Source organism: Pleurodeles waltl, chromosome 10 (assembly GCF_031143425.1).
Source record: "Pleurodeles waltl isolate 20211129_DDA chromosome 10, aPleWal1.hap1.20221129, whole genome shotgun sequence".
Classification (NCBI taxonomy): Eukaryota; Metazoa; Chordata; class Amphibia; order Caudata; family Salamandridae; genus Pleurodeles; species Pleurodeles waltl.
Genome location: NC_090449.1, coordinates 666,217,651 through 666,244,969, shown reverse-complemented (window position 1 = coordinate 666,244,969; position 27,319 = coordinate 666,217,651). Strand labels below are relative to the sequence as shown.

The window sequence follows — 27,319 nt, the reverse complement described above, 5'->3', positions numbered from 1 at the left end:
GTTTTGAAGCCCTTCCCCCCATCCCCCCACATCTCCCGAACTGAAATTTTCATATTTTGAAAAAAGATAAAGAACTAACAATCAAGTCCTACTACACAGTCCAGTGAGGAACATTTGCTCTACCATGAATCAAAGCTTATCTTAACTAATCATAAACTGGCTCAAGTGCTCTGGGAGTCGGTAAGTAGAGCCAGGGGGACCGTAGACCCAATATCGAGCATAGCAGAAAATGAAATTTATTTTCCTTTGGCGCTCCACAGGAAAAAAGACAATGGGGAACAAAGGTATACCATGTAAAGACACAGCATGAGTCATTGATACAATACAGGTGTTTAGAGTAGCCAGGGAGATCATAGCTGTCAGCTGGCCTCTTCTGATAAAGTTCTGGACTACCTGTTTAGAGAGAACGATGATAGGGAGATCAAATTACATTGTCTGATGTTTGTGGTGTTACTGTGAGGAATAGTTCCTTATTCGGGTCAGAGTCCGGGCTGCACTGATGGAGGAGCTGGGTGGAGGCTGGATGAGTTGTTGATGCCTGGATGAGCTCCCCATCGCAGCACTGCACCCACCTCTCGTTTCTGCCCCAGGGCAAAGCAGTATTAGGTCTACTGAGGAGCACCCTCAGAACCCCGGTGCCACTGTCCGCCTCCTTCCAGTGCACGGGCTCCCACGTCTCCTGGGGCAGTCACTCACTCGATCCGAGGCAAAGCAGAGCAGTCCAGGTCTAGAGGCTGGAGGGGACCCAGGGAAGGATGTGCCTCGGTCTGCCGAGTAAGATCTTGTCCTCGAAGATGAGAGAGGAATAGAGGTCTCTAGATTGCGTTAGGGCCAGGCAGCCTTAATCGTCTAGCCGCATGGTCCTTGTAGTGCCAATGTATGGCCATTACTCACCTTCAGCAGCCATTTGAGCAGTCCTCCTGGAGTGAAGAGAGGAGCTATTGACATTACCCCAGCTTTAGGAGGCTGTTGTGGCAAGGATGGTGGTGGATATTAGATTTTTCTAGGCACCCCTCAGGAGCTCTATGGGAGACCGTCCACTATTTTAGGCAGACTGATTGCTTATATTGCCTTTTATCAGTTAACACTGAATGCAGTTTTGTACGGTTCTTACAGTCACTTATCTCAGAATTACTCATTTTTTAAAATTTAGAATGATGAGTATGGGTTTCAAACCACCTGCATTTGGATTACACAGAAAATTACAGATGATTTACTATTTCACTAAGGCATTATCTGGCTTTCCACATTCGCAATCCTACTTGAGCTCTCTTGCCTTTCTCTGAGCCCTCCCCAAAGCCCCCCCCCCCCCCCCAATAAGCATGCTAATTGTATCCTCCAAAGCAGCTGAGCCAGTATGTGTGTGTGTGTGTGTGTGTGTATATGTATGTATATATATATATATATATATATATATATATATATATATATATATATTTTCTGATGGATATATCTCGCCCTAGAGTCCTCTCACCTTGTGAACTCTCCTCCCAGGCGCCAGAAAAGTGCACCTGGACATATTCCCTGTGTTGCTGCTGCATGCCAGCACAGTGTCATACAGCTCCACGGTGATGCCGAACCATATATGTCATACAGGAAGGGTGCCCTGATAAATTTGAAAGCAATCCGGGTCAGCGAAACATGGCTATATGCCAGTGAGCATCGTTGGGAATTATGTAAAGGCCACTCCTCCACAGTCAGTGTTCAGTAGTGGATACTTTCCAGAAAGTTAACTTTAGTTCTTTCCGCCCTCTGCTTTGTGTGTTCCTCTGTAGGATTGGAATCTTGTGTTGACATTCCTGATGTCATCGCCTTTCAAGATGATGCATTGTTACTTATTTTGAATTCGCTCTTTGAAGACGGTCCTCTTGGTGGCAATGTCGTCAGCCCCTTAGGATTGGAGTACTTTAAGTCCTGTGAGTTCATCCACCATCCACCATTCACAATATTCTATCTGGACATGTTGGTTTTTACACCTGCTATCTTTTCTACCACAGTGATCCCTGCCTTTCACATGGGTTGGTCTGCCATACTTCCATCTTTTCCTCCTCTAACTCATCTCCACCAAAGAGGAGTGGAGGCTGGCTATACCGGACTCCAGGATTAATGCACCCTACACTCGACAGGACATAGTGAATGATTAGCTGTTTGCTGGCTTCGCTACAGCCAAGAATGTAAGCTGGTAACCAAACACACCATTTTATGTTGGGTTATCTTCTGTGTCAAGATCTGCTCTGCCTTGGCCAGAGATATCTGTCCACTCTGAAGGGCCATGACCTCTTCTACTGCTATGATCAGAGGCCCTCCAGAAGCTGACATCTGGAGGGCAGCAATGTAATTCTACTTGGATATATTTTCCAAACAATGATGGATATTTACACACAATTAAGGAAACCTAGCCATGGTTGTGCTGCATGATTTCCATATTTAATCAATTTTACTCAGTCCTGCTTCCTAAACCGAATTGCTTTGTTGCTCATTCATAAGATAAGGAATCTGTAGGGAGCTGTATCCATCAGACAAAAAAGTTAGTATTTTTGGGGAACAATATTGTTGCCAACTGTGCTGTTGAACAATGTAGGAATCTGGCTATCTTTGTAGTGCACCAGTGTATGAGGGCACCTTGTAGATAGTGCAGTCGACCCATATTGGTTTATAGAGTTACAAATGACAATCCCCAAAGCTGTATTTTGTGGTACTGTTGACAGCAAGCAAGCAAGCTTATCAGAGGTTAGTGCTAAGCATTTGTTGTTCACACAGGCAATTGACACACATTCAAGAAGAACTTGAGACAATTTTTTACTTTTGTTTATTTTTTACTTTTGTTTGTTTCAACACCAGAATACTGTTGCAAGAATAAATGCTGATGCAGTTTGAAGAAAACAAGCAAAACACTGAAAGGTCTTTAAAGAAGTAATACAATACTATGGAGAAAAAGACGTGTATTGCACACAGGCATTCAAAAGTGGCTTATAGGACCGCTCTTCAGGAGTTAAGATAAGTGCAGGACACTGTCCAAGGCAGCACCAACAGGTCATGTTGGGGAGCTCTGGGGCGTCAGGGGTGCAGAGGTACTTTACAATGTTGGTTACTCCATTGGCTTCAGTGGGAAACGGTCCTGGGTAAAAGGGGCTTCAGTTGAGGACTTGGGGGGGGGGGGGGGGGGCAGTCTGACTGAACCAACAGGGTGGGGGGGGGGGGGGGGAGGGAGGAGTCAAGTCTTGCGATGCCCGGGGACATATGGGCCACTTTGGTCCTCTTCTCCTTGGTTTGGAATAGCTGGGCGCAGAGGTGTCCTGAGGCATCTGGTCATTGTCACCAGAGACAGTCGCAGTATGCGGGCCTGCACATAGCGGCTGCAAGCGGCATCGGAGAGAGTACTCCGGCCGCTTGGTGGGCTCGTTTCCTGGAGGATCTGGGGACCATAATGGCCCCGTTCGCCCACTTCAACTGGGGCTGGGGGGCACATGTGCAGTGGTGCTTTCCGGTGTCTGGCTTTTGGTGGTCCAAAGTACTCAAGATTCTTCTTGGGTGCCTGCAGGGAAGTAGTTCCGCTCAGGAGATTCTGGTGCTTTTGGAAGTGCCTGTGGTGGCAGGCTGGTCGAGACCAGTCAGCCAACAAAGAAATTAGTGGGGTTCAGAGGTCATCTCTAAGGTGCCCTCTGGATGCATGTCCCAATAAATCCGAGGCTGGCATCAGCCTGGATTTTTGTAAGAAGAGGTGTTTGATGCCAAACACCATGGGGTTCAGTGAAGCCATTATGAGACTGGGTCACTCATGTCGACGATTGTCCAGCATATACCATAAGATGGCTTCCCTGTTCACTTGCAATGCTCAGCAATGGGCCTGGGCATCACAGGGGCATATCTGCTTGTGCAGAGATGACCACACATCAGATATAATGCACCCTGACGTAGGGCTACATGGCCTGCTGTAGGGGTGACTTCCATATATTTAGCTGCAGTGATGGTAACATGTCAAACAGTGGCTGTGCCATGTTGTGTTTTCACATGGCTTTCACCAGTACATGCAGACTGCAATGGCAGCTGTGTGCATCTCTTTTTTAGGGTGGTCCCTGAGGGTGGCACAATACGTACTGCAGTCCTTAGGGACCCTCTCCTCTACCCATGCCTCAGGTACCATGGGTACCACTTACTAGGGCCTACAGAGGAAGAGGAGTGTGCCAATTATATGCATTGTTAACTGTTTTTAGGGAACAAGCACTGGCACTGGGGACCTGTTTTGCAAGGCACCCATGCACCTCGGTGGAAAAACCTCACAACCAGTAATCAAAAAGGTTACCATGTCAAAAAGGGCATTTTCCTACAAACTGCTCGTTTAGAAGATGTGCTGAGTGCAGAGGAAGTGTGCCAAGTCAGAGATTGTGCCCACGCTGCAGACATCTAATTTCTTTCTTTCAGAACGATGCACCGCCTGAGTTTGTATTTCACCCATGCATAGTACCGTAATCCTGCTTCAGAAGTACAAAATACTAAGTCGGAGGTTTTCCATTTGCTCCAAATACCGACAAATGACAAACCTGTGCCCAAAATGCTCTGAAATTGGAGTTCTCAATTTAACTTAAGTACAAATGCAAACAACTAAGTGCCTACAGTTTGCATCAAGGTTTCATGTTTTTTTCTCCATTTGATGAAGTGATTCTTATTCAAACTGAAGCATTCCTAAACAGTCTGACTCTGACTGCAGCAAATGGCCATAAGAGTGGTGGTTTGTTGATCTCCTAGAGCAGACATGCAGGCCAGATTTGAAAGATTCTCCACCACTGCCCTCAAGCCTTGGTGCTTGACACTCATGATCCTTTAATATGGGCATCCTAATCTACCACAGTACATAGGAAATTGTATGAGAAGTGAAACGCCTATCCACCAGGTTGATATATGCCTTCAAATGGAAGGTGTTCTGCATCTGGTGTCTGTAGAAAAACATCAAACGTGCAACATTCCAGATTTACTGTCTAATGTCTGGTTAGGGGAATCATGCTTGCTATTCCCCTTAAGGTACACCAACCGTTTTTTAACAGGTACAGAGAAAACAAAATCCCTCTTGTGTCCGTGTTTACTGGTCCAGTAATCAGTGGAGTTTGAGATCACCATTTAAATGTTGGCAGAACATTTTCTGGGGCTTGAATACCCAATTCAGCTCCTTTCACGAAAAGAGGCTGTATTACTGGCCATCACTTGAGCTTGTTAGGTGCCTGTGATCCATGTCTAAAGCTTCCAGAAACCTCATTGTGTGTTCCAAAAATAAGGTGGTTCTAAGAGCTTCTTCATCTTTTCTTTCAAAGGTAGTTATACATTTCTATTAAAATCAAAACCTCATTTCTTCTCACTTTATTTAAAATCCATCCCCCCTTCAGCGATCCATCTAAAGCAAAAAAAATAAATCCACAATAAGGCACAAATAAATGCTAAAAGAATTTTATGGGAGAATTTTTCTCTTTGTAAAAGTGACCCTGATTCAGCGCATGGTCTGAGATAGCTAATGTTTAGAATTAAAAAAAATATGCTTATGTTAGGGAACTACAGTAACAAGAAAATAATATTTCTACTGTGATTAAAGAGGGAAGAAGCAGCTTTGTGAGTTGTGGGATTCCTGCATGCATTTAAAATTGTGCTAATCCGTCTCTTGGCGGCTGTTGTTTATCACCTGGTATTTTTTGATGATGCTGGGGTGCATACTATTCTTGAAGTCATTAATTTATGGGAAGTGGACATGACGCTTCTGCATGTGATTGAGCATCTAGTATATATAGATTTATAAGATATATTAGAGTGGCGGTAGCTACTCTGTAGTTATAGTTAGGGTGGCCAGAGATGGGGATTTTTTTATTTTTGTCCCTTAATAACTTTGCACCTGTTTGAGGAATGTCTGCAAAAGTTTGCAGACCTTCTGCCCAGTTTCATTGTTGAAGTACTGAAAGTTTCCCAGCGTTTAGTCAAAGGGTGCAAAGAAAAAAGAGGTATCCCGAAACAGGCTTGAAATACATTGCGTTTCATGTAGACTTTTGTATTTCGCATAGGGCAAAAAAAGCCAGTCTGATTTTGCTGAAATTTGGCAGAATTAACTATTAGTATGCACAAATTATGTTTTTTAGGGTACTGCTGGTAAGTAGAGTTCTTACGTGTGTCTTGTAGTACAATACTACTAAAACTATCAGGGAAACTAGACTGCATATGTAAACATTTGGATTTACTACATAAACAACTGAAAGATACACTACATAAACAACTGAAAGATAGAATCTGATAGAGACTTCTAGTTGCAGATTCCTTACCTTAGAATTTTCCCCGAGGCGTCAGACTTGATCCGGAGATTTTTTCTTCAAGCAATACCCCTGCACGCCAGTAGGTGGGGCTGGTCAACTCTGCAGGCGTTGTTGGCGTCGTAGTCACTGTGATGACGTTGGGAGTAGTACATAGACGGCACCTCAGCGCAATGACGTCATTTCTTTTCTTTCCGCTCCACGCGCTGATCCTAAGAGAGCTACCCTGATCTCTTTTTGACCGAGTTCAATAGTTTTGTTGAGTCTTTTGGTGAGTTTTTTTGTGCATTGAGATGTCCCCGAAGACTGTTTTCAAGCCGTGCGAGGACTGTCACAGCATGATGTCGGTGACGGATCCCCATCAGATCTGTTTGTGATGCTTGGAGCGTGACCATGCCCTGAAGACATGCTCCGAGTGGCAGGCCATGCACTCGAAGGCCTTGAGGGAGTGGTCCCTCAAGCTCATGGCGGCCCGGCGCTCGACTCCACGTAGGTCCCGATCTCGCTTGAGAGGAAGGTCTCAAGACCGTTCGTGAGCCACCACCATTTTTCTTCCTCTAAGTCTTTGGGCACAGGTAAGAAGTCGGTGAAGTGGTCCCGTCGCCCTTCGACTTCACCCTGTTGCTCAGCTGATGTGATGCGGGAGGAGCGTCGATGCTCAAGGCCTCCATCTTCAGAGCCTGCTCTGGGTCCGCTCCGCACTTTACCGAATTTCCGGGTGCCGGAGCGACCTCTGCCCAGTTAAAGGAGTTTTATGAGGCCATGCACCTCCTTTTACGGCACCTTTGGGTTTAGCGGCTTTAGCCACTGAAATCCTCTCCAGATCCGCTCGAGGATCTGCACCGATGTCGGTCGTACCACTGAGACCTTCCCTGGTGCTGGTTCGATTGTCGACATTCCCGATATCTGTAGTGCCCACCATCGACAACGTCCCGATCCCTATCCCTGATGACTTGGAGTCGGAGCTGCATCAGCCGACCCCTCCTCTGTCTTCGAAGGGGCCTACTCTCCCCAGGTCGGATTTAGACCCCTTTCCTTATGAGTACGAATTTGGGGAAGGATTGGAGGGGTCCTTGGACCCTTATGACTACCAGGATGACTCATCTTTGGGCTTGGCACAGTGGACTGGACACTTCTGCAGACGCTGGCATGCTGTCTCCTCCTACCATGGCTACGGCAGAGGGAGCGAATTATGCTATGGTGGTCAGTAGGGCGACTGAGGTCCGTTGGCCTTGAGCTACCTACTGTAGAGGTCAGGTCCAATCTCAGGACGGTAGTACTTCAGGCAGGGGCTTCCGCATCTGAACCCCTTTTGCCACTCAATGAAGCCCTCACCGATGTCCTTTTAGGTACTTGGTCCAAACCCAACACAGGGGCTCCTGTGAACAGGACTATCACACAAGGCCATCGGCCCACTCCTAACAACCCTAAAATCCTGTCCCAACACCCCATACGGGAATCAAAAAGGCTGGAACAATTTTGGAAGAAGATGTTTTCTTCCTCCAGTCTCGCGCTGCGGTCCATGAACACCTGCCTTTTGGGCCGCTATACCTACTCTCTATGGGATATGGTCACGCAAGTTCTGCCGCATATACCAGAGGAGGCCTATGCTATCGTTCCCCCAAGCTGTCAACGATGGGAGAGATGCGGCGAAGTTCACGATCCGATGTGGGCTGGACACGACTGACTCTCTGGGCAGATCGGTTGCTACGACGGTGGCCTTGAGACTCCACGTCTGGTTGCTTACTACTGTTTTTTCAGGGGAAGTCCATCAGTCTCTAATGGACATGCCCTTTGATGGCTCCCGTCTCTTTGTAGACAAGGCGGACTCTGCCTTGGAGAGATTTAAGGACTCCCGGGCTATGGCTTGGTCCCTTGGCCTTCCCGCTGCCCCTTGCCCCAACCATCCGCCTTTCGTGGCCACGGAAGGGGTTCCCTGTCGCGTCCCCCACTCAGCCACTGTGCCTCCCATGCTTTTCAGCCATTGTGTGGCTGGGAACGCAAAATTCCGCGTGGGACAGGGAACCAGAGTTCTACCCAGTCCACACCTTCCCCCGCTGCAGCCTCCAAACCCTCCTAGTCCGTCCCCTAACTCCGATACAGTTGGAGTCAGGAGTCGCCATCACCTGCCCCACTGGGAATCCACCACTACGGAATAGTAGATTTTGCAGATAGTTCTACGGCTGTTCCCTCCCTTTCGAATCTGCCCCACCAGCCATGCCTCCATCAATCAGCCAACTCTTGGCCAAGGAAGCCTTACAGAAGGTTTCTGTGCCAGAAGTAGGTCGTGGTTGTTATTCCCGCTACTTTCTGGTGCCGAAAAAGGACAAGGGCTTACGTCCTATCCTAGACCTTCAGGACCTCAATTATTTCCTCAAGAAGGAGAAATTTAAAATGCTCACCTTGGCTCAGGTCCTGTCTGCGTTCGACCCAGGAAACTGGATTGTATAGTTATATTTGCAGAACACTTATTTCCACGTTCCTTTCCTGCCTGCCCTCAGACGTTACCTGTGATTTGTGGTCGGTCATGAGCACTATCAGTTTACCGTACTCCCCTTTGGCCTTACCAGCGCCCCTCGGGTGTTCACGAAAGTGATGGCGGTGGTTGCTGCTCACCTGCGCATGTTAGGGATCTCCGTCTTTCCCTACCTCAACGACTGGCTGTTGAAGTCAGACTCACACCAGAACGTTGGCTCCCAGCTTCAGTCTACGGCAAGCCTCCTGCACACGCTGGGGTTTACTATCAATGTGCGGAAGTCACACCTCACTCCCTCTCAGATGCTCCCTTTAATCAGAGCTGTTCTGGACACAGTGCAGTTTCGGGCTTACCCTCCCGAAAAGCGAGTCCATGATATTCAGGCTATGATTCTGATCTTTCAGCCTTTGTCTTGGGTTTCGGTTAGACTGACTCTGAGGTTGCTGGGCCTCATGGCCTCCTACGGTCTTGCTAGTGACACATGCCAGTTGGCAAATATGGGCTCTGCAGTGGGACTTGGAAGTTCCAGTGGGTGCAGCATCAGGGGAATCTCTCCGACATGGTCCAGATCTCGGAGGGGACTGTGAAAGACCTGCAGTGGTGGCTTTTGTATCTGCATTGGGTCCACGGCAGATCCATCTGCCTTCCCTAGCCAGATTTATCCATAGTGACAGATGCGTCGCTTCAGAGTTGGGGCGGCCACATGGGAGAGGCGGAGATCAGAGGCTTCTCCTGGAGTCTGGGCTCCATATCAGTCTTAGGGAGTTCCGGGCGATCAGGCTTGTGTTGAAAGCATTTCTTCCCTCTCTCAAAAGGAAAGTAGTGCAGGTGTTCACAGACAATACTACTGCCATGTGGTACTGCAACAAACAGGGCGGAGTAGGGTCCTGGACCCTTTGTCAGGAGGCACTACGCCTCTGGACATGGGTGGAACATCAGGGTATTAACCTGGTGGTTCAACATCTGGCCGGTTCTCTCAACGCCATAGCGGGCAAACTCAGCTGTCGATGCACAGTCGATCATGAATGGAGTCTCCATCCGGAGGTGGCACAAGGTCTCTTACAGCAGTGGGGATAGCCTTGGTTAGATCTGTTCGCCTCCAAGAGAACGCGCAATGTCAGCTGTTCTGCGCGTTGGAGTTTTTAAGGCGGCACTCTCTTGGAGACACGTTTCATCTCGAGTGGAACTCCGACCTCCTTTATGCCTTTCCACCTATACCACTTATGCCCGGAGTTCTCAAGAAGACCAGGAACGACCGGGCCCAAGTCATCTTGGTGGCTCCGGACTGGGCACAGAGAGCATGGTATCTAGAGCTATTGAGCATGACCACCGATCCTCCACTCAGACTGCCTCTTAGGGCGGATCTTATGTTGCAGCAACAGGGGACAGTTCTCTGCCCAAACCTGTCCAATTTCCACCTTCATACCTGGAGATTGAGCGGCGACAGTTGACTACTTTTGCCTTTCCGCCCGAAGTCTGCGATGTTATCTTGGTAGCCAGGCATCCCTCCACCAAAATGGTATACGCCTGTTGTTGGCATGAATTTGTGGCATGGTGAACCAAGAAATCTGTTGATCCCTTCTCTGCCCCTCTATCTGAGGTTATTTTGTTCATTCTTTGTCCCCGCAGGGCTCTACGTTGGTCACCCCTAAAGGGTATTTATCTGCCATTTTGGCCTTTCTTAGGCTACCTGATCAGCCCTCACTCTTTCAATCTCCTATTGAAAATAGATTCCTTAAAGGTCCCACCCATTTATTTCCACCCACTCCATTTATCATGCCTCAGTGGGACCTCAGTCTTGTCCTAACTTACTTAATGTGCACTCCCTTTGAGCCGATGCACAATTGCTCTTTACTGCTCCTCACTTTCAAGACTGTCTTTCTTGTTGCCATTGCCATCCCTTCTGCTGGCAGAGTGAGTGAGCTTCAATCCCTTTCTTTCCAAGCCTCCATTCTTCTCTGTGGACCCTGACAAAGTGGTGTTGCGCACTAATTCTTCCTTCCTTCCCAAGGCTGTTACGCCTTTTCATGTAGGCCAGTCCATCACCTTGCCTACTTTTTACACCCCCCACATCCTTCCCATGAGGAGGAGAGACTCCACCGTCTGGATCTAAATGGAGCCTTGGCTTTCTACCTTAAATGTACTAAAGATTTCCGGGTGGACGATCAACTCTTTGTCTGGTATGTGGCTGAGACGAAAGAGAAGGCGATGCAATAACATACCATCTCTCGATGGGCACCTCTTTGCATCAAGATGTGCTGAGCTTTGGCCAACAAGCAACCCCTCTAAGGGCTTGCACTCTCATTCCACCAGAGTGACTGCTGCTTCCACTGCGTTAGCACATGGAGTTCCTGTCCTGGATATCTGCCAGGCAGCTACATGGGCATCCATGCACATGTTTGCTAAACACTACTTCCTGGACATTCGAGTCCGTCAGGATGACTACTTTGGTTATTCGGTCCACTATACACTCACTCTACACAACTCCATGCTTCTCCACTGTATGAGACTTCACTCTATGCTGCTCCACTCTACGCTGTTAAACTGTATGAAACACCACTGTATGACACTCCAGTTTACGTCACTCAACTGGATGCTGCTCCACTACACGGCATTCTACGGTACGTCACTCCAGTCTACTCTTCCCCTGTATGCCACTGCATTCTTCAACACTCCACTGTATGCTATTCTACTTTATGCCACTTCATTGCATGCTACTCCACTCTATGCCCCTCCACTCTGCTCCTCTTAAGTATATGCACACCCTCTACTCCACTTCACTCGACGCTCTTCGATTGGACTCCACTCCAGTGTACCCCACTCCACTGTATAATATTGCACTCTACCCCATGCCACTGTATGCTACTTCAGTCCACACCAATACATTTATGCCACTCCACTATACACTTACACTCCACGCCACTGTACAACATTCCGCTCTATGCCACTACACGCCATTACACTGTACACAGCTCCACTGTATGCCACTCCACTCAAAACTATAACACTGTATGAAACTCCACTCTACGTCTCTTCAGTGTAATCTACTAAAACTGTATGCCACTCCGCTGTACACTACTCTAGTATGCTATTCCACTCAATGCCATTCCACTGTATTCCACTTCACTGTACACTACTGCACCGTAAGCCACTCCAGTGTATGGCACGTTAGTCTGCGCTATGCGATTATACCCCACTCCAATGCTTGTCACTCTACTGTATGCTATTACCTTCTATCGCAGGCCACTGTATGCCACTCCAATCTACACCACTCTATTATATGCCACTCCAGTGTACTGTACTTATAGGAAGCTGACTCTCTATAGGGTGCACTAAAGAAAAAAAAAAAAAAAGTCCACCATGCGGTGAGTCCAGTGGATCCCCAATTGGTTGACTGAGGCAAAAGTAGATTTCTGATAGAGACTTCTAGCTGCAGATTACTTACCTTAGAATTCCCTGGCATCAGCTTCGAATCCGGAATTTTCCTGCTGAGCAGTACCCTGCGTGTGCCGCCGAATGGCGGTGTGCGGATCCGCATGCATCGTCCGGCTCTGCGTGCCGTTGTCCGCGTAGTTGGAGCCATCTGTGACGTCACAGTCTTCTATATAGGCACCACCCCTGCGCGCGTATGTCAGTTCTTTTCCTTCCGCTCCGGTTAAGCGCAAATCCGTGAGGAGCTACCCTTTTTCTTCAATGTTTTTTCTTGATTGTTTGACATGTCTTTGAGAGAGACAGGATTCAAGCCATGAGGTGCATGTCATCGCACCATGTCAGTCATGGATCCGCACATAGTGTGTCTCTTGTATCTTGAGAAGGACCACGATTTGACGTCTTGTCCCGACTGTCAGGCCATGGCTCCGAAGGCCTTGAGGGAGAGATCCCTCAAACTTCTGGTGGCCCGACAGCCGTCTTCGGTCAGCGGGACTCCGAGGAGGTCACGGTCCCGCAGTAGGAGGAGGTCGTGGCACCACTCCCAGAGCCCCGAGTCCTCTTCCTCGCATCCAAGGTCTTCGGGGCACTCAGGTAAGAGGCACAAAAATAAGAAGTCCAAGCGGACTTCGACTTTGCCATACCCGACGGACGATGAGTTCCGAGCGCGTTTCCACGGAGCAGTCACCAGGGCTGACTCCGCGTCTTCCCCCCTTTTCTGGGGATCGGAGTGACCCCCGCTCAAAGAATTTTACGAGGCTATGCACCTTGTTTTTGTGCGGGCTGCACCCTCAGGTGGCTCTTCGTGTCCCCATCAGATTCGACGCCTCTCACAGTCTACCTCCTCCAGCGCCGGGTCCGACGTCGACGCTTCGTCCACCACCGACGCCCACTAGTGGTAGCCCCATCCTCATTCCGGATGATCCGGAGCTGGAACTATGTCATACAACGCTGACTCCGGTGCCAATTAGGCCCAGATCATTGCCTAAGCTTTATTTTGGACAGCCAGGCACAGGAGAGGAGTCGGAGAGGTCTGAGGACCCTTTAGAGTGTGAACTGGAGCAGGAAGAGAACTGGTATGAGGATCTAGGGGAAGCCAATGGACTGGATACTTCTCCAGATACTGGCATGCTCTTGCCTCCCAATGTGGCTACTGAGGAGGGGGCTTCTTATGCCATGGTGGTGTGTAGGGCAGCTGAGGTCTTGGACCTAGACTTGCCCACGGTGCCAGTCAGGATGAATCTCCTGATGGAGGTGCTTCAGCCGGGGGTGACTACATCAGAGCCGATGTTGCCCTTCAATGAAGCCCTAACGGACATCCTTCTGAGAACATGGTCCAAACCCAGCACAGGGGCTCCTGTGAATAGGACAGTTGGCCGCCGCCATAGACCTGCTCTAAATGACCCTAGTTTCTTCACCCAACACCCCTCCACGGAGAGCTTGGTGGTCCAAGCCTCCACCTCCTGTGGTGCCTTCCCTCCCACCACCCTCCGGATAGGGAATCCAAGAGGCTGGACCAACTTGGAAAGCAGTTGTTTTCTTCCTCCAGCCTGGCATTGAGGTCAGTAAATACCTCATGCCTATTGGGCCGTTTTCCCCATACTATATGGGATACAGTGGCACAGGTGCTGCCCCAGGTCCCGGAGGGCATAGGGGAAGCTCTCACTCAGGCTGACAAGGATAGGAGAGATGCAGCCAAGTTTACTATTAGGTGTGGATTGGACACAACAGACTCGCTGGGTAGAGTGATTGCGTCAAGAGTGGCCCTACGTCACCACGCCTGGCTGCGTTCCACTGGCTTTTCAGGGGATGTCCAGTCGAGTTTTGATGACATGCCTTTTGATGGTTCTCGCCCTTTTGGTGAGAAGGTAGACTCCGTTCTTGAGAGGTTCAAGGATTCTCGAGCTACTCCTTGGGCCTCTCTGCACCAGCTCGCCAGTAGTATGTCTTCTGTCCCTTTCGAGGCTTCGGAAGAGGCACGTACCTCACCAGTCACAACTTAGCCACCGTCCTCCAGCTTCACAACCTCCCGTGCAAGGACGTGGTCATGGTACTGTCAGACCCAGAGGGTCTGGCCAGAGGTCGGCCACCACACAGCCCCCCTCCACAGCGCCCAAGCCCTCCTAGTGTGGTTCTGCAAGACCATGTCCGTCCAGTTGGAGGGAGGATTCAATTTCATCTCCCTCACTGGCAATCCATCACATCGGACAAATGGTCTTGCAGATTATACGGAAGGGCTGTTCCCTCCCCTTCCAGTCTTTCCGTCCTTCCAACCCTCCGATAAAAGAACAGCTGATGGAGGATCATTTGGTATTGCTCTGAGAGAAAGTAACGGCTCACTTGGCCAGGGGAGCTATAGAAAAGGTCCTGATGTCTGAAGTAAGCAGTAGTTGTTACTCCCGCTACTTTCTGATTCCCAAAAAGAACAAGGGCCTTTGCCCTATCCTGGCGTCAATTTCTTCCTCAAGAAGGAGAAATTCTAGATGCTCACTCTTGCTCAGGTTTTTTCTGCCCTAGACCAAGGAGACTGGATGGTAGCGTTGGACTTGCAGGATGCGTATTTTCACATCCCCATTGTAGGAAAATGCCTCTCATGGCATGGTTACCCCCTAATGTTTTGCCTTTTGTTGATGCTAGTTATGATTGAAAGTGTGCTGGGATCCTGCTAACCAGGCCCCAGCACCAGTATTCTTTCCCTAAACTGTACCTTTGTTCCCACAATTGTCACAGCCTTGGCACACAGATAAGTCTCTTGTAGCTGGTACCCCTGGTACCAAGGGCCCTGTGACCAGGGAAGGTCTCTACGGGCTGCAGCATTTATTATGCCACCCTGGGGACCCCTCACTCAGCACATGCACACTGCCTCACAGCTTGTGTGTGCTGGTGGGGAGAAAATGACAAAGGCGTCATGGCACTCCCCTCAGGGTGCCATGCCCACATCCCACTGTCTGTGGCAGTGGTAAGTCACCCCTTTAGCAGGCCTTACAGCCCTATGGCAGGGTGCACTAAACCACAGGTGAGGGCATAGTTGCATGAGCAATATGCCCCTACAGTGTCTAAGCCAAATCTTAGACATTGTAAGTGCAGGGTAGCCATAAAGAGTATATGGTCTGGGAGTCTGTTAGATTCGAACTCCACAGTTCCATAATGGCCACACTGAAATCTGGGAAGTTTTGTATCAAACTTCTCAGCACAATAAATCCACACTGATGCCAATGTGGTATTTATTGAAAAATGCACCCAGAGGGCATCTTAGAGATGCCCCCTGTATACCAGTCCGACTCTTTGTTAGGCTGACCAGTTCCTGCCAGCCTACCACAACCAGATGGGTTTCTGGCCACATGGAGTGAGTGCCTTTGTCACTCTGTGGCCAGGAACAAAGCCTCCACTGGGTGGAGGTGCTTCTCACCTCCCCCTCCAGGAACTGTAACACCTGGCGGTGAGCCACAAAGGCTCATGCTTGTTACAGGGCCCCAGGGCATCCCAGCTTGTGGAGATGCCCGCCCCTCCTGACGCAGCCCCCCACTTTTGGCGGCAAGTCCGGAGGAGATAATGAGAAAAACAAGGAGGAGTCACCCACCAGTCAGGACAGCCCTTAAGGTGTCCTGAGCTGAGGTGACTCCTGCCTTAAGGAATCCTCCATCTTGTTTTGGAGGATTCCCCCAATAGGAATACAGATGTGCCCCCCTCCCCTCAGGGAGGAGGCACAAAGAGGGTGTAGCCACCCTCCAGGACAGTAGCCATTGACTACTGCCCACCCAGACCTAAACACACCCCTAAATTAAGTATTGAGGATTCCTGCAATGTGAAGAAAGGAGGACTGCTGACCTGAAAGCCCCACAGAGAACTGAGACAACAACTGACTTGGCCCCAGCCCTACCGGCCTGTTTCCAGGCTCAAAGAACCCGCACAGCGATGCATCCAGCGGGACCAGCGACCTCTGAGGACTGACCTGCACCTAAAGGACCAAGAACCTCCCTAGGACAGCGGCTCTTTCCAGAAACAATTGCAAAGAAAGCAACTTTAAAGTGACTCCAACTTCTGGCCAGAAACGTGAGTCTTCACACTCTGCACCCGACGCCCCCGGCTCGAGTTCAGGAGAACTAACACTGCAGAGAGGACTCCCAGATGACTCCGACGACGTGGACACCCTGAGTCGACCTCCCTGCACCCCCGCAGCAACGCCTGCATAGAGGATCCAGAGGCTCCACCCCGACCCAGACTGCCTGGTAACAAAGGAACCCGATGCCTGGACCAAGCACTGCACCCGCAGCCCCCAGGACCGAGAGGCACCACCTGTAAGGAAGTGCCTTCTTGGCATGGTTACCCTCTGACTTTTTTCCTTTTGCTGATGCCAGCTATGATTGAAAGTGTGCTGAGACCCTGCCAATCAGGCCCCAGCGCCAGTGTTCTTTCCCTAAACTGTATCTTTGCTTCCACAATTGGCACAGCTCTGGCACTCAGATAAGTCCCTTGTAAATGGTACCCCTGGTACCAAGGGCCCTGATGGCAGGGAAGTTCTCTAAGGGCTGCAGCATGTCCTATGCCACCCTGGGGACTCCTCACTCAGCACATGCACACTGCCTCACAGCTTGTGTGTGCTGGCGGGGAGAAAATGACTAAGTCGACATGGCACTCCCCTTAGAGTGCCATGCCAATCTCACACTGCCTGTGGTGTAAGTAAGTCACCCCTCTTACAGCCCTAAGGCAGGGTGCACCATACCACAGGTGAGGGCACATGTGCATAAGTACTATACCCCTACAGTGTCTAAACAAAACCTTACACATTGTAAGTGCAGGGTAGCCATAAAGAGTATATGGTCTGGGAGTTTGTCAAACACAAACTCCACAGTTCCATAATGGCTACACTGAAATCTGGGAAGTTTGGTATCAAACTTCTCAGCACAATAAATGCACACGGATGCCAGTGTGGAATTTATTTTAACATGCACCCAGAGGGCATCTTAGAGATGCCCCCTGAATACCAGTCCGACTCCTAGTGCTAGGCTGACCAGTTTCTGCCAGCCTGCCACAACCAGATGAGTTGCTGGCCACATGGGGAGAGTGCCTTTGTCACTCTGTGGCCGGGAACAAAGGCTGTACTGGATGGAGGTGCTTCTCACCTCCCCCTGCAGGAACTATAACTCCTGGCGGTAAGCCTCAAAGGCTCACCCCTTTTGTTACAGCGCCTCAGGGCATCCCAGCTAGTGCAGATGCCCACCCCTCCGGACACATCCCCCACTTTTGGCAGCAAGTCCAGAGGAGATAATGAGAAAAACAAGGAGGAGTCACCCACCAGTCAGGACAGCCCCTAAGGTGTCCTGAGCTGAGGTGACTCCTGCCTTAAGGAATCCTCCATCTTGTTTTGGAGGATTCCCCCAATAATAATACGGATGTGCCCCCCTCCCTTCAGGAAGGAGGCACGAAGAGGGTGTAGCCACCCCCAGGACAGTAGCCATTGACTACTGCCCCCCAGACCTAAACACGCCCCTACATTTAGTATTTAGGGGCACCCAAGAACCCAGGAAATCAGATTCCTGCAACCTGAAACAAGAAGGACTTCTGACCTGAAAGTCCTGCAGAGACGACAGCTGCTTTGACCCACCCCTACCAGCCTGTCTCCTGACTCTAAAAACTTCAACAGCGACACATCCGACAGGGACCAGCGACCTCTGAAGCCTCAGAGGACTGCCCTGAACTTAAGGACCAAGAAACTCCCGTGAGCAGTGGCTCTGCTCAACAACAAGCAACAACTTTGCAACTTCTAGAGACTTCACTCTTCCCGCCGGAAGCGTGAGACTTCACCCTCTGCACCCGATGTCCCCGGCTCGAGCTCCAGAGAACCAACACCACAGGGAGGACTCCCAGGTGACTGCAACCTTTTGAGTAGCCCAAGATGACCCCCCTGGATCCCCACAGCGATGCATGCAGAGAGAATCCAGAGGCTCCCTGTTACCGCGACTGCCTGTAACAGGGAACCCGACGCCTGGACCAAGCACTGCACCCGCAGCCCCCAGGACCAGAAGGAACCGAACCTCAGAGCAGGAGTGACCCTCAGGCCTAGCCCCGTTGGTGGCTGTCCCGAGAAGCCCCCACCTCTTTGACCTCTGCACCTGACCGGCCCTGAGCTGCTGGGGTGGTAACTTTGGGGTTGCCTTGAACCCCCAACGGTGGGCTGCCTATTTCCAGGAACTTAGACTTGTAAGTGTTTTACTTACCTGACAAACTAACCATTACTTACCTCCCCCAGGAACTGTTGATTTTTGCACTGTGTCCACTTTTAAAATAGCTTATTGCCATTTTAACAAAAAATTTGCATTTTATTGCTCTAATTCATAGTTCCTAACTTAGCTGTGTGGAGTACCTTGCATTTTATGTATTTACTTCAAATCTTGAACTTGTGGTTCTAAAAATAAATTAAGAAAAGATATTCTTCTACATAAAACCTATTGGCCTGGAGTTAAGTCTTTGAGTATGTGTTCCTCATTTATTGCCTGTGTGTGTACAACAAATGCTTAACACTACCCTCTGATAAGCCTACTGCTTGACCACACTGCCACAAAATAGAGCATTAGAATTATCGAATTTTGCCACTATCTTGCCTCTAAGGGGAACCCTTGGACTGTGTGCACACTATCTCTTACTTTGAGATAGTATATACAGAGCCAACTTCTTACACTGACAAAGTGGTGCTTTGCACTAGGGCCTCTTTTATGCAGCAGGTGGTCACGCCCTTCCATGTAGGCCAATCCATCACCTTGCCTACATTTTACGCACCCCCACATCCTTCTAAGGAAGAAGAGCAACTCCACTGCCTGGACCCAAAAAGTGCATTGCCGTTCTACCTTGATGATACAAAATAGTTCTGGTGGATGATCAACTCTGTGTTGGTTGTGTGAGTGAAAAGAAAGGTCTGTCAGTGCAGAAGAGAACCATCTCCATGTTGGTCGTACTCTGCATTAAAACGTGCTACACTTTGGCTAAGAAGGAACCTCCTGAGGGCTTGCGTGCTCATTCTACCAGAGCTAAAGCTGCAAGCACTACATTAGCATGCACAGTATTGGACATCTGTCAGGCAGCAACGTGTGCATGTTCGCCAAACACTACCGCCTGGATAGTTGGGTCCATAGCGGGGGTCACTTTGCCCGTTCACTCCTGCAAGACTTTCTGGTGTAATCCTAGTTTGCAGAATCACCTCCATGGATGGCATTGCTTGGATATCTATTCTAAGGTAAGGAATCTGCAACTAGATGTCTCTATCAGATGGACAAGTTATTTACCTTCAGTAATGCCTCATCTGGTAGACGCAACATCTAGTTGCAGATTCCTTAACAATCCACCTATCCTCCCCGCGAACTGATTTCTAGGGATAGAGACTTCCCTTTGGAGGGCCGTAGTTTTGATGGACCAGTGGTCAGTGTTCTTCATGGCTCCGCGCTTCTTGTGTCGAATGTCGGGAAAAATAAGTGACGCAGTGCGCCGGTGAGGCACTATGTCATATCCAGCCCAATGGACGAAGGACGCGAAGCCGATCAACGTCACCTAATAGCTCCCAGGGGTACTGCTCAATAAAAATCTCCGGATACAGACTGATGCATGGGGGAATTTCTAGGGTATGGGATCTGCAATTACCTACCAGATAAGGCATTGCCGAAGGTAAGTAACTTCTATTGGTCAAGAAAGAGTGGTTTTTGTAATTTAGTGTAAATCCATTCAGTAGTTTTTGAGTTATTAAAGAAAAAAGATACATGTATATCCGGGACGTAGATCATCAGCGGATGACTGAGATCTCAAAATGAGATCTGATTGGCTGCCACCACTTCAACCAGGAAGTGGTGGCAGAGCCATCTTTGGACTTGGACTCGTCTGAGTCCCAAGAAAAAGAAGGTGGAAAAAAAGCAAGCGGAGGGTGTAGGGAAGTGCCCCTTTTGGCATGGTTACCCCCACCCCACTTTCTGCCCTGTCTCTGAGTCTACATTGGCTGAGTGTGTACTGGGATCCTGCTAACCAGGCCACACCACCTGTGTTCTTTCCCTAAACTGTATCATTGCTTCTACAATTGGCACAACTCTGGTACATAGCTAAGTCCCTTGTAAAAGGTACCAGTGGTACCAAGGGCCCTGTAGTCAGAGAGGGTCCCCAAGGGCTGCAGCATGTATTATGCCACCCAAAGGGATTCCTCACCAAACACATGCACACTGCCATTGTAGATTGGGTATGTTGGTGGGGAGAAAAAGGTAAGTTGATATGGCATCCCTCCCTGGGTGCCATGCCCTCAAACCACTACCTGTGACATAGGTGAGTCACCAATTTATTAGGCCTTACAGCCCTAAGGCAGGGTGCACTACACCACAGGTGAGGGCATAGCTGCATGAGCAATATGCCCATACAGTGTCGTAAGCCCCTGTAAGTCCAGTGTATCTAAATTGAAGTTTGTCATTATTGGTATCAAACTTCCAATCTCAATAAACCCACACTAGTGCCAGTGCTGGACATATTGCAAAATGCACACAGAGAGCATCTTAGAGATGCCCACTGAAATCCACCCAACTCTTTAGAGTGTGGATGACTGGTCTATGCCAGCCTGCCACTACCAGACGAGTTTCTGGCAGAAAAATAGTGAACACTAACGGGAGTGTCCACCCCAGCTAGGACAAGCACTAGGTTGCCAAGAGCTGAGGTGAACCCTTCTTGGCAGAATCCTCCATCTTGTTTTGGTGGGTAATAGCCAATAGGAGTGGCCACTGCAATGGTGTAGCTACCCTCCGGGTGAGTAGCCATTGGCTACTGCCTTCTGCCCCCTATATTAATCTAGTATTTAGCGGCATCCCTGAACCTTGCTCTTCAGATTCCTGGCGACCTACACAAAAAGGACTGAAGAGCCGCACCAGGAGTGAAGACTCCAGACAACAACTGACTTGCTCCAAGCCCTACTGACCTGTCTGCAGCTTCAAGGCTCCTGCTACAAGAAGACAACTCGTCCTGCAGTACCAGAGACCCCTATAGCCCCTCAGAGGAGTGCCTGCCTTCCCTTAAGACCAAGATCTCCTGAGAACAGCGGCCCGACCACAAAGAAACCTCCAGCAAGGACTCCAAACCCCCCCAGATCTGTGAGTCCTGCCTACTCTGTACTAGACACTCATGGCCCGAGTCCAGGTGGCCCACATGACAGGAGAGAGACCCTACGCGATTCCGACCTCGAGTCCACCCCAGATGGACCCCTCCTGGCTACCAGAGGACCCTTTGATCCCAGATATGGGGAAGATACCTGAGGCCTAAAGGTACTCCTGCAGCCCGCTAGCCTTGGGGAACCCAGCTGACAGTCCATCAACATACAGAGGAGCCTCAACTTACCTATCTAGCCATTGGTCTTCTTTCGCCAACCCCCTGGACCAAACCTGCAGCCTCTTTGTGAAACTGGGGTTTCCCCATTGAAAAGCATTAGGTGCCCGATGAGATGTTTGCACCCAGCCACCCCTGTGTCACTGAGGGTGTGTTTGGTGGCTCCCCACCTCCCCTCTCACTGCCACAAATGAGAGCATTATTATTATTATTATTATCTACTGTAGCCTCTGTAAAGTCTCTGGGGAGCCACTGGACTCTGTGCACGCTATACCTTTCTTTGGTATAGTATGTACAGAGCCAGCTTCCTAAAGAGGGTAAGAATACCCTGACCCCCTAGGCCTGGTGGTGGGGGTCACACGGGGACACCATTGGGTGCTAAAAATGTGCTTTTTCCTCCAATTGTTTTCCTGCAAAACAGGAGGGGGGAAAAAAAGCCTGTGCTTGCTTTTCTTTGCCCCCAGGTGGGCCATGTGCCAGGGCTGGTGGGGGAAATTCCTTGGGCGGGGGAGTGCAGGGAGTGTGATTGACCCCACCTCCCAGGGCCAGTCAAATTAGAGGAAGGGAAGGAGACAGGCGGTCCACCTGGACTGATTTTGGCCCTGAGGTACCCCATCTCCTAGGGCCCATACGATTTCTAAAACAGGGAGGGGGTCCGCTTTTTACCCCTCCTGAGTCGATTTGGGCCCCAGGGTCCAGCCTTTGAACAAATGAGGAAAGGGTGAACTTGTAGCCCCCCACATTCCCCCTCCTCTAGCCAGGTTTGGTCCCAGAGCTAATAGTGGCTGGAGGAGCTACGTGCCCCCTGTTTTCAATGCGGCCGGGCACCAGAAATTGGCCAAGGGAGAGGGGCTGCCTGTCTTCCTCTCTATTTATTTAAAATATGTCTGGGCCCTGGGAGTTGGGGACCATGTGACCAAGTACGGCATGGGGAGTGGGATACCTACCCCCTCCCCAAAAAAAGAAAAATGGCCAGGCCTAGGGAGATTGTGCCCTGTGACCAAATACACTCCTGGAAGGGGAGTACCTATCACCTCCCCTAAAAAAGAAATGTGGCGGGTCCTGGGAGATGGGGTCCTGGCCAGCTCCAGGGTCTGAAGTCGGCCTGGGGAAGGAGGCTGAATTTCTATAATTTCTGTGGTTTTGTGTGTAAACATCCCTATCTTTGGTACACAGTCCTTTTCTTTATTAATTTGTGTTGTAAATCCATGGCACAAATGTTATTTTTAGTGTATTTTTCAATGCATACTTAAATAAAGGAAAGCTATTTCCTGTGAACTATTTAAATGTACCAAATGATGAATTCTTTATCCCTCAGATTCCTATTTTAAAACTTCCATGGGTCTGAAGTCATTGACTTCTAGAAGACAGTCTTCAAAGTGAGTCAAACCGAGTAGCTCCATCATCTCCAAAGGAGATGCCATGAGAAAGGTCAACACAAGATTCAAATTCCTCCGAGGAAATAACGGAAGGGGCGGGAGGACAGAAATAAAGTAAACCTTTTAGAAAATGTGCCACTGATTGCAACTTAAACAGAGAAGCAGAAGTCGGGGAGTCCCTAGATGTTGGACTGGATCTAGAACTTTATTTAAGCTCTGCTCGCTAGGTGACAGAGCAACGTCTGGAGTGGAGCTGCCTGGGCATCAACATTGTGAGCAGCGATTTTCCTTTGGATCCCTGTGGAATGGCGAAGGACCGTCCTTCAGGCATTGATGATGAATAGGCTGGATTACAGGAATGCTTTATATCTGGGAATGGCTGACATCCTGTTGACTCATTTGCAGCAGTTTGCAAAGCATCTCTGCTTCCACCTATATAAATTCACTAAACTGGCTTTCAGTACGCTTGAGGGTCAAATTCAAGTTACTATATTATGTTCACAAAGCGCTATACAATATCGACCTTGCTATCTTGGCGACGAGTGGTTTTATAACCCTACACGAGCAGTCCGATCTGCAGAGTTGGCGCTGGAATCGCTTGATGCTTTTAAAAAAGCCAGAATGGGTGGTCGCTTTTCTCTCATCTAGCGCCATCCACTGATAGTCTTTGCCTATTGATCTTCGCCTGAGTTCGGACCTCCTCAGGTTTCAGAAGAGATTGAAGACCTGACTATCCCCCCCTCATAATTGCATTTTGTGGAGGAGTGTAATGCAGTCTTCGACCTAGAGCCGCGATATCCCTCTGGGGGGGATGAGTGTAGGTCTTTACAAATACTGTAACTAAATAATAAATAAATGCTATTTTGTTATTAGGCATAGGTGCCACCTACACTCATGATGTCTATTCTGATTTTCCAAGTGTCAGAGCTGTGTAGTTTTCCAAATATAGGTTAATCTTATTTTGTTCTTCAACATTTTGTCTGTAGGTGTTATGTTCAGTACTTGGGTTGTGTTCTGCATATCAAATGTGTTTTTCAGGTGTGTGTGTGTGTGTGGGGGGGGGGGGGGAGGGGGGGTGATTGGGTGGGTGGTACGGTACGTCCTGATCACAACTCTATTTCCCTGCATGTCCTTTTTAAGAATACTGCCAATGTTGTAAGGGAATAGAAGGATAAAGCCATTATAGCTCCACAATATCGAGCTAAATGTTATCCTGGTTTCTCTTTCCTTTAAGGAGCCAAAGAGACTTTCGTAATGTACCTTTGCTAGTCCAGTAAAAAATGTTTATTTAGACCATTAGTCTTTAAACAGTATACAACCATTTCATCTAATAAAAAGAAAAAAACTTTCGCTACAATGACACGATTACACAAACTTGAATAGTCTTTAAATAAAAAACATTCACTAAATGATACGCAAAATATTAAAATGACAACCGTACATACAACCTGATAAAAGCTGATGTCTTAAAATGTGCTAGGTGTAGAGGGTCTTGCCCTAGGCCTACCTTTGCTAGTCCTTGCCCACATGCAGGAATGCATTTTTTCGCTCCATTCTCATATCTGAGGATATTTCAGAAGGTGATTAATCTGTCGGGAGGTGATGTGTCCTGAACGATTAGCGAAGATGAGTAATTTGTTCTTTGTCTTCAGACATTTTGAAGTGTAAGGTTCTGTAGATCTAACATATTTCATATATTTTGTTTTTTAGAGCTCTTTTTCAGTCCTCAATGAAGATTTTGGATGACATTATGCAGCCATGAAGAGACCATTCTTCAAGATTTAATCTAAAAGTTGGCTTCTGCGCTATATATATGTTTATGAACTGTAAAAAAAAAAAAAAAAAAAAACAAACAGAAAAAACACATTTTGTACCGATTGTCTGAGAATATGTATGTAATTCCATTTGTATATTCTAGCCCTGGCTTTTACTGCTGCTAAACTGAAGTGCTTTATTTTTTATTTTAACTGCTTGGTGTACATATATATATAAAAAAACGTTTTCAGTCTCATGTAAGATCTGTCTTTAGCCCTTTACTGGATTATTGTTTGTACAAAATTTCATTGTAGCATTTGTGATCGTTCCTGGCAAACCATACAGAAAGTAACCTACAGTGGTGGTGTTTTTCTGGTTCGTCCATTATAATACCTTTTTGTCTTTAAGTTTGTGTGATGCTCTCCCTCAGTTTCAGATAGGATCTGCCAACTACTTTTTGTTATGGTCTACAGAGAATTGTATATTCAACCCAAATCAGTTTAATCAGTGTAGTGAAATTAAGTTTTTGCCTTGTTTTTCCCAAAATTCCTCTCTTGGTATACCTTTTTGCCGTCAATTCACTGCCCAAATTTGATCACACACCAAATACTTTTTCTCATTGACCTATTTGAATATCGCCTCCATTCTCACTTTTAACTCGAGCATACTTACTATCTCAGCATTGCTGGCCCTCTCTCACTTGGCAACAGCCATCTTTCAACCTCTGAAACATTATTGATGATCCTCATTTTCTTTCGATGCAGGGACTTTGCTTATTTTTACAAAAAATCTATTCCAACCAGAGTGATCAGCAGTGGACTCATCCTCGGATCTTAGTTATCATCTTTGACTTTACAGTTTGAGTTTAGAAAGATTGTAAAAATATTGTTTTCTACAAGATGTGAAGAGGTCATGCCTCCAGATTACTGGAATTATGGACAAAGCAGTCAAATTTCTAGCTATGCCTGGCAGGCATCATGATTTCCCTATGTCTCCACTAAAATCCTACCTGTCTTTCTGTCCGCATTTGTAACATTACATTTTTGAAACTTGACCAATTATTATTATATATATATATTTTTTTTTTTTAAAGAACACACCTGCTTCTGATTCATTTCTCATTAATACATCAAACGTGTCATTACCTAATCTGATAGGGACTTCTAGCTGCAGATTCCTTAGCTTTGAATTCTCCCCAGGTGTCAGACTGTTTGGAAGACGTTTTCTTACGCTAGCCTGGCATTGTGGTCTGTGAACACTGCGTGCCTTTTGGGCTGTTATTCCCACCCTCTGTGGCATGTGGTTGTGCAAGTGCTGCCACAGGCCCCAGAGAAGTCCTGGGCTGTACTTTCTCAGGCTGTTGCTGATGGGAGAGAAACAGCATAGTTCACATTTTGTTGCAGACTTGACATAACAGACTCGCTAGGCAGAGAGGATGTTTGACTTTTCAGATGTCCAAGCTTTATAAATATGCCTTTCAATGGCACCCATCTCTTAGGAGGCAGGGCAGATTCAGTGCTGTAAGGATTCTCGAGCTACAGCAAGGTCTTTGGGCCTCACAGGGGTCCCTGAGCCCTCCAACTGCTTTTCGTTCCTTTTGTGGCTATGAAAGGGGCTCCAACCATGCTAATTCCCGGCCAGCCACCATGCAGCACATGCTACCAGCATATGCATGGAGGAGGTTGCAGTACCCACTGACATGGTGGGGCAGATGGCCAGTAGTCTGGTCAGTCCACCAAACCCTCCCATTTCCCCCCCCCACCCCATCTGCAGCAGTCTCTAAATTCTCTTTGTGTGCCTCTTTACCACCACCGGCGCCCTGTTGGCAGCAGGAATTGCCTTCACCTGCTCCACTGGCTGTCCATAACATCCAACAGGTGGGCTTTGCAGATTGTCAGATGAGGCTTCTCCCTCTCCTTCGAAGCTTCCCCTCCAGCAATCTCATCTTGCATCCGGTTGATGGAGGATCATTTGTCCCTACTCCACAAGGAAATTGCAGCTCTCTTGGCCAAGGGAGCAATAGAGAGGGTTATGGTGCCAGAAGTAGGCTATGGTTGCTTTTCCCACTACTTTCTTGTCCCCAAAAAGGACAAGGGTCTTTTCCCTATCCTAAACCTATGAACCCTCAATCTCTTCCTCAAAGAAGAGAAGTTCAAGATGCTCACCTTGGCTCAGGTCTTGTCTGCCCTCGACCCTTGAGACTGGATGGTAGCGTTGAACGCAGAGGACGCTTATTTTCGCATCCCGGCCTTGTCTGCCCACAGACATTACTTGCAGTTCACGCTAGGCCACAAGCACTTTCAGTTCACAGTGCTCCCCTTTGGCCTTACCAGCGCTCCTTGGGTGTTCACCAAGGTGGTAGCGGTGGTCACAGCTCAGCTGTGCAGATCATGGGTTTCAGTCATTCCCTATCACGACAACTGGCTGTTGAAAGCGGGCTCGCCCCAGGTTGTCATCTTACACCTCCAGACTACGGCGGACCTCCTGCATTCGCTGGGGTTCACTATCATTGTGCTGAAGTCACACCTGAGTCCCTCTCAGACGCTTCCTTTTATCGGAGATGTTATGGTTGATCTTCCCAAGTGGCGAGTCCAGGATGTTCAGGCTATTATACAGATGATTCTGCCTCTATTCCTGATTTAGGAAAGAATGAC

At 48.5% G+C, this 27,319-nt stretch overlaps 1 protein-coding gene across 2 annotated transcripts in view; it reads left to right on the top strand.

Annotated features, from left to right (window-relative positions):
• The window catches only part of NCAPG2 (non-SMC condensin II complex subunit G2), a 269,347-nt gene extending 244,470 nt beyond the window's left edge, over positions 1 to 24,877 (top strand). For both annotated transcript variants that reach the window (XM_069211162.1, XM_069211164.1), the window contains one exon: positions 24,621 to 24,877. In XM_069211162.1, coding sequence (XP_069067263.1) covers positions 24,621 to 24,672 — 52 coding nt within the window. In that variant the 3' untranslated portion in view covers positions 24,673 to 24,877. The remainder of the gene's footprint in view (positions 1 to 24,620) is intronic.
• Positions 24,878 to 27,319: the final 2,442 nt, after the last annotated feature.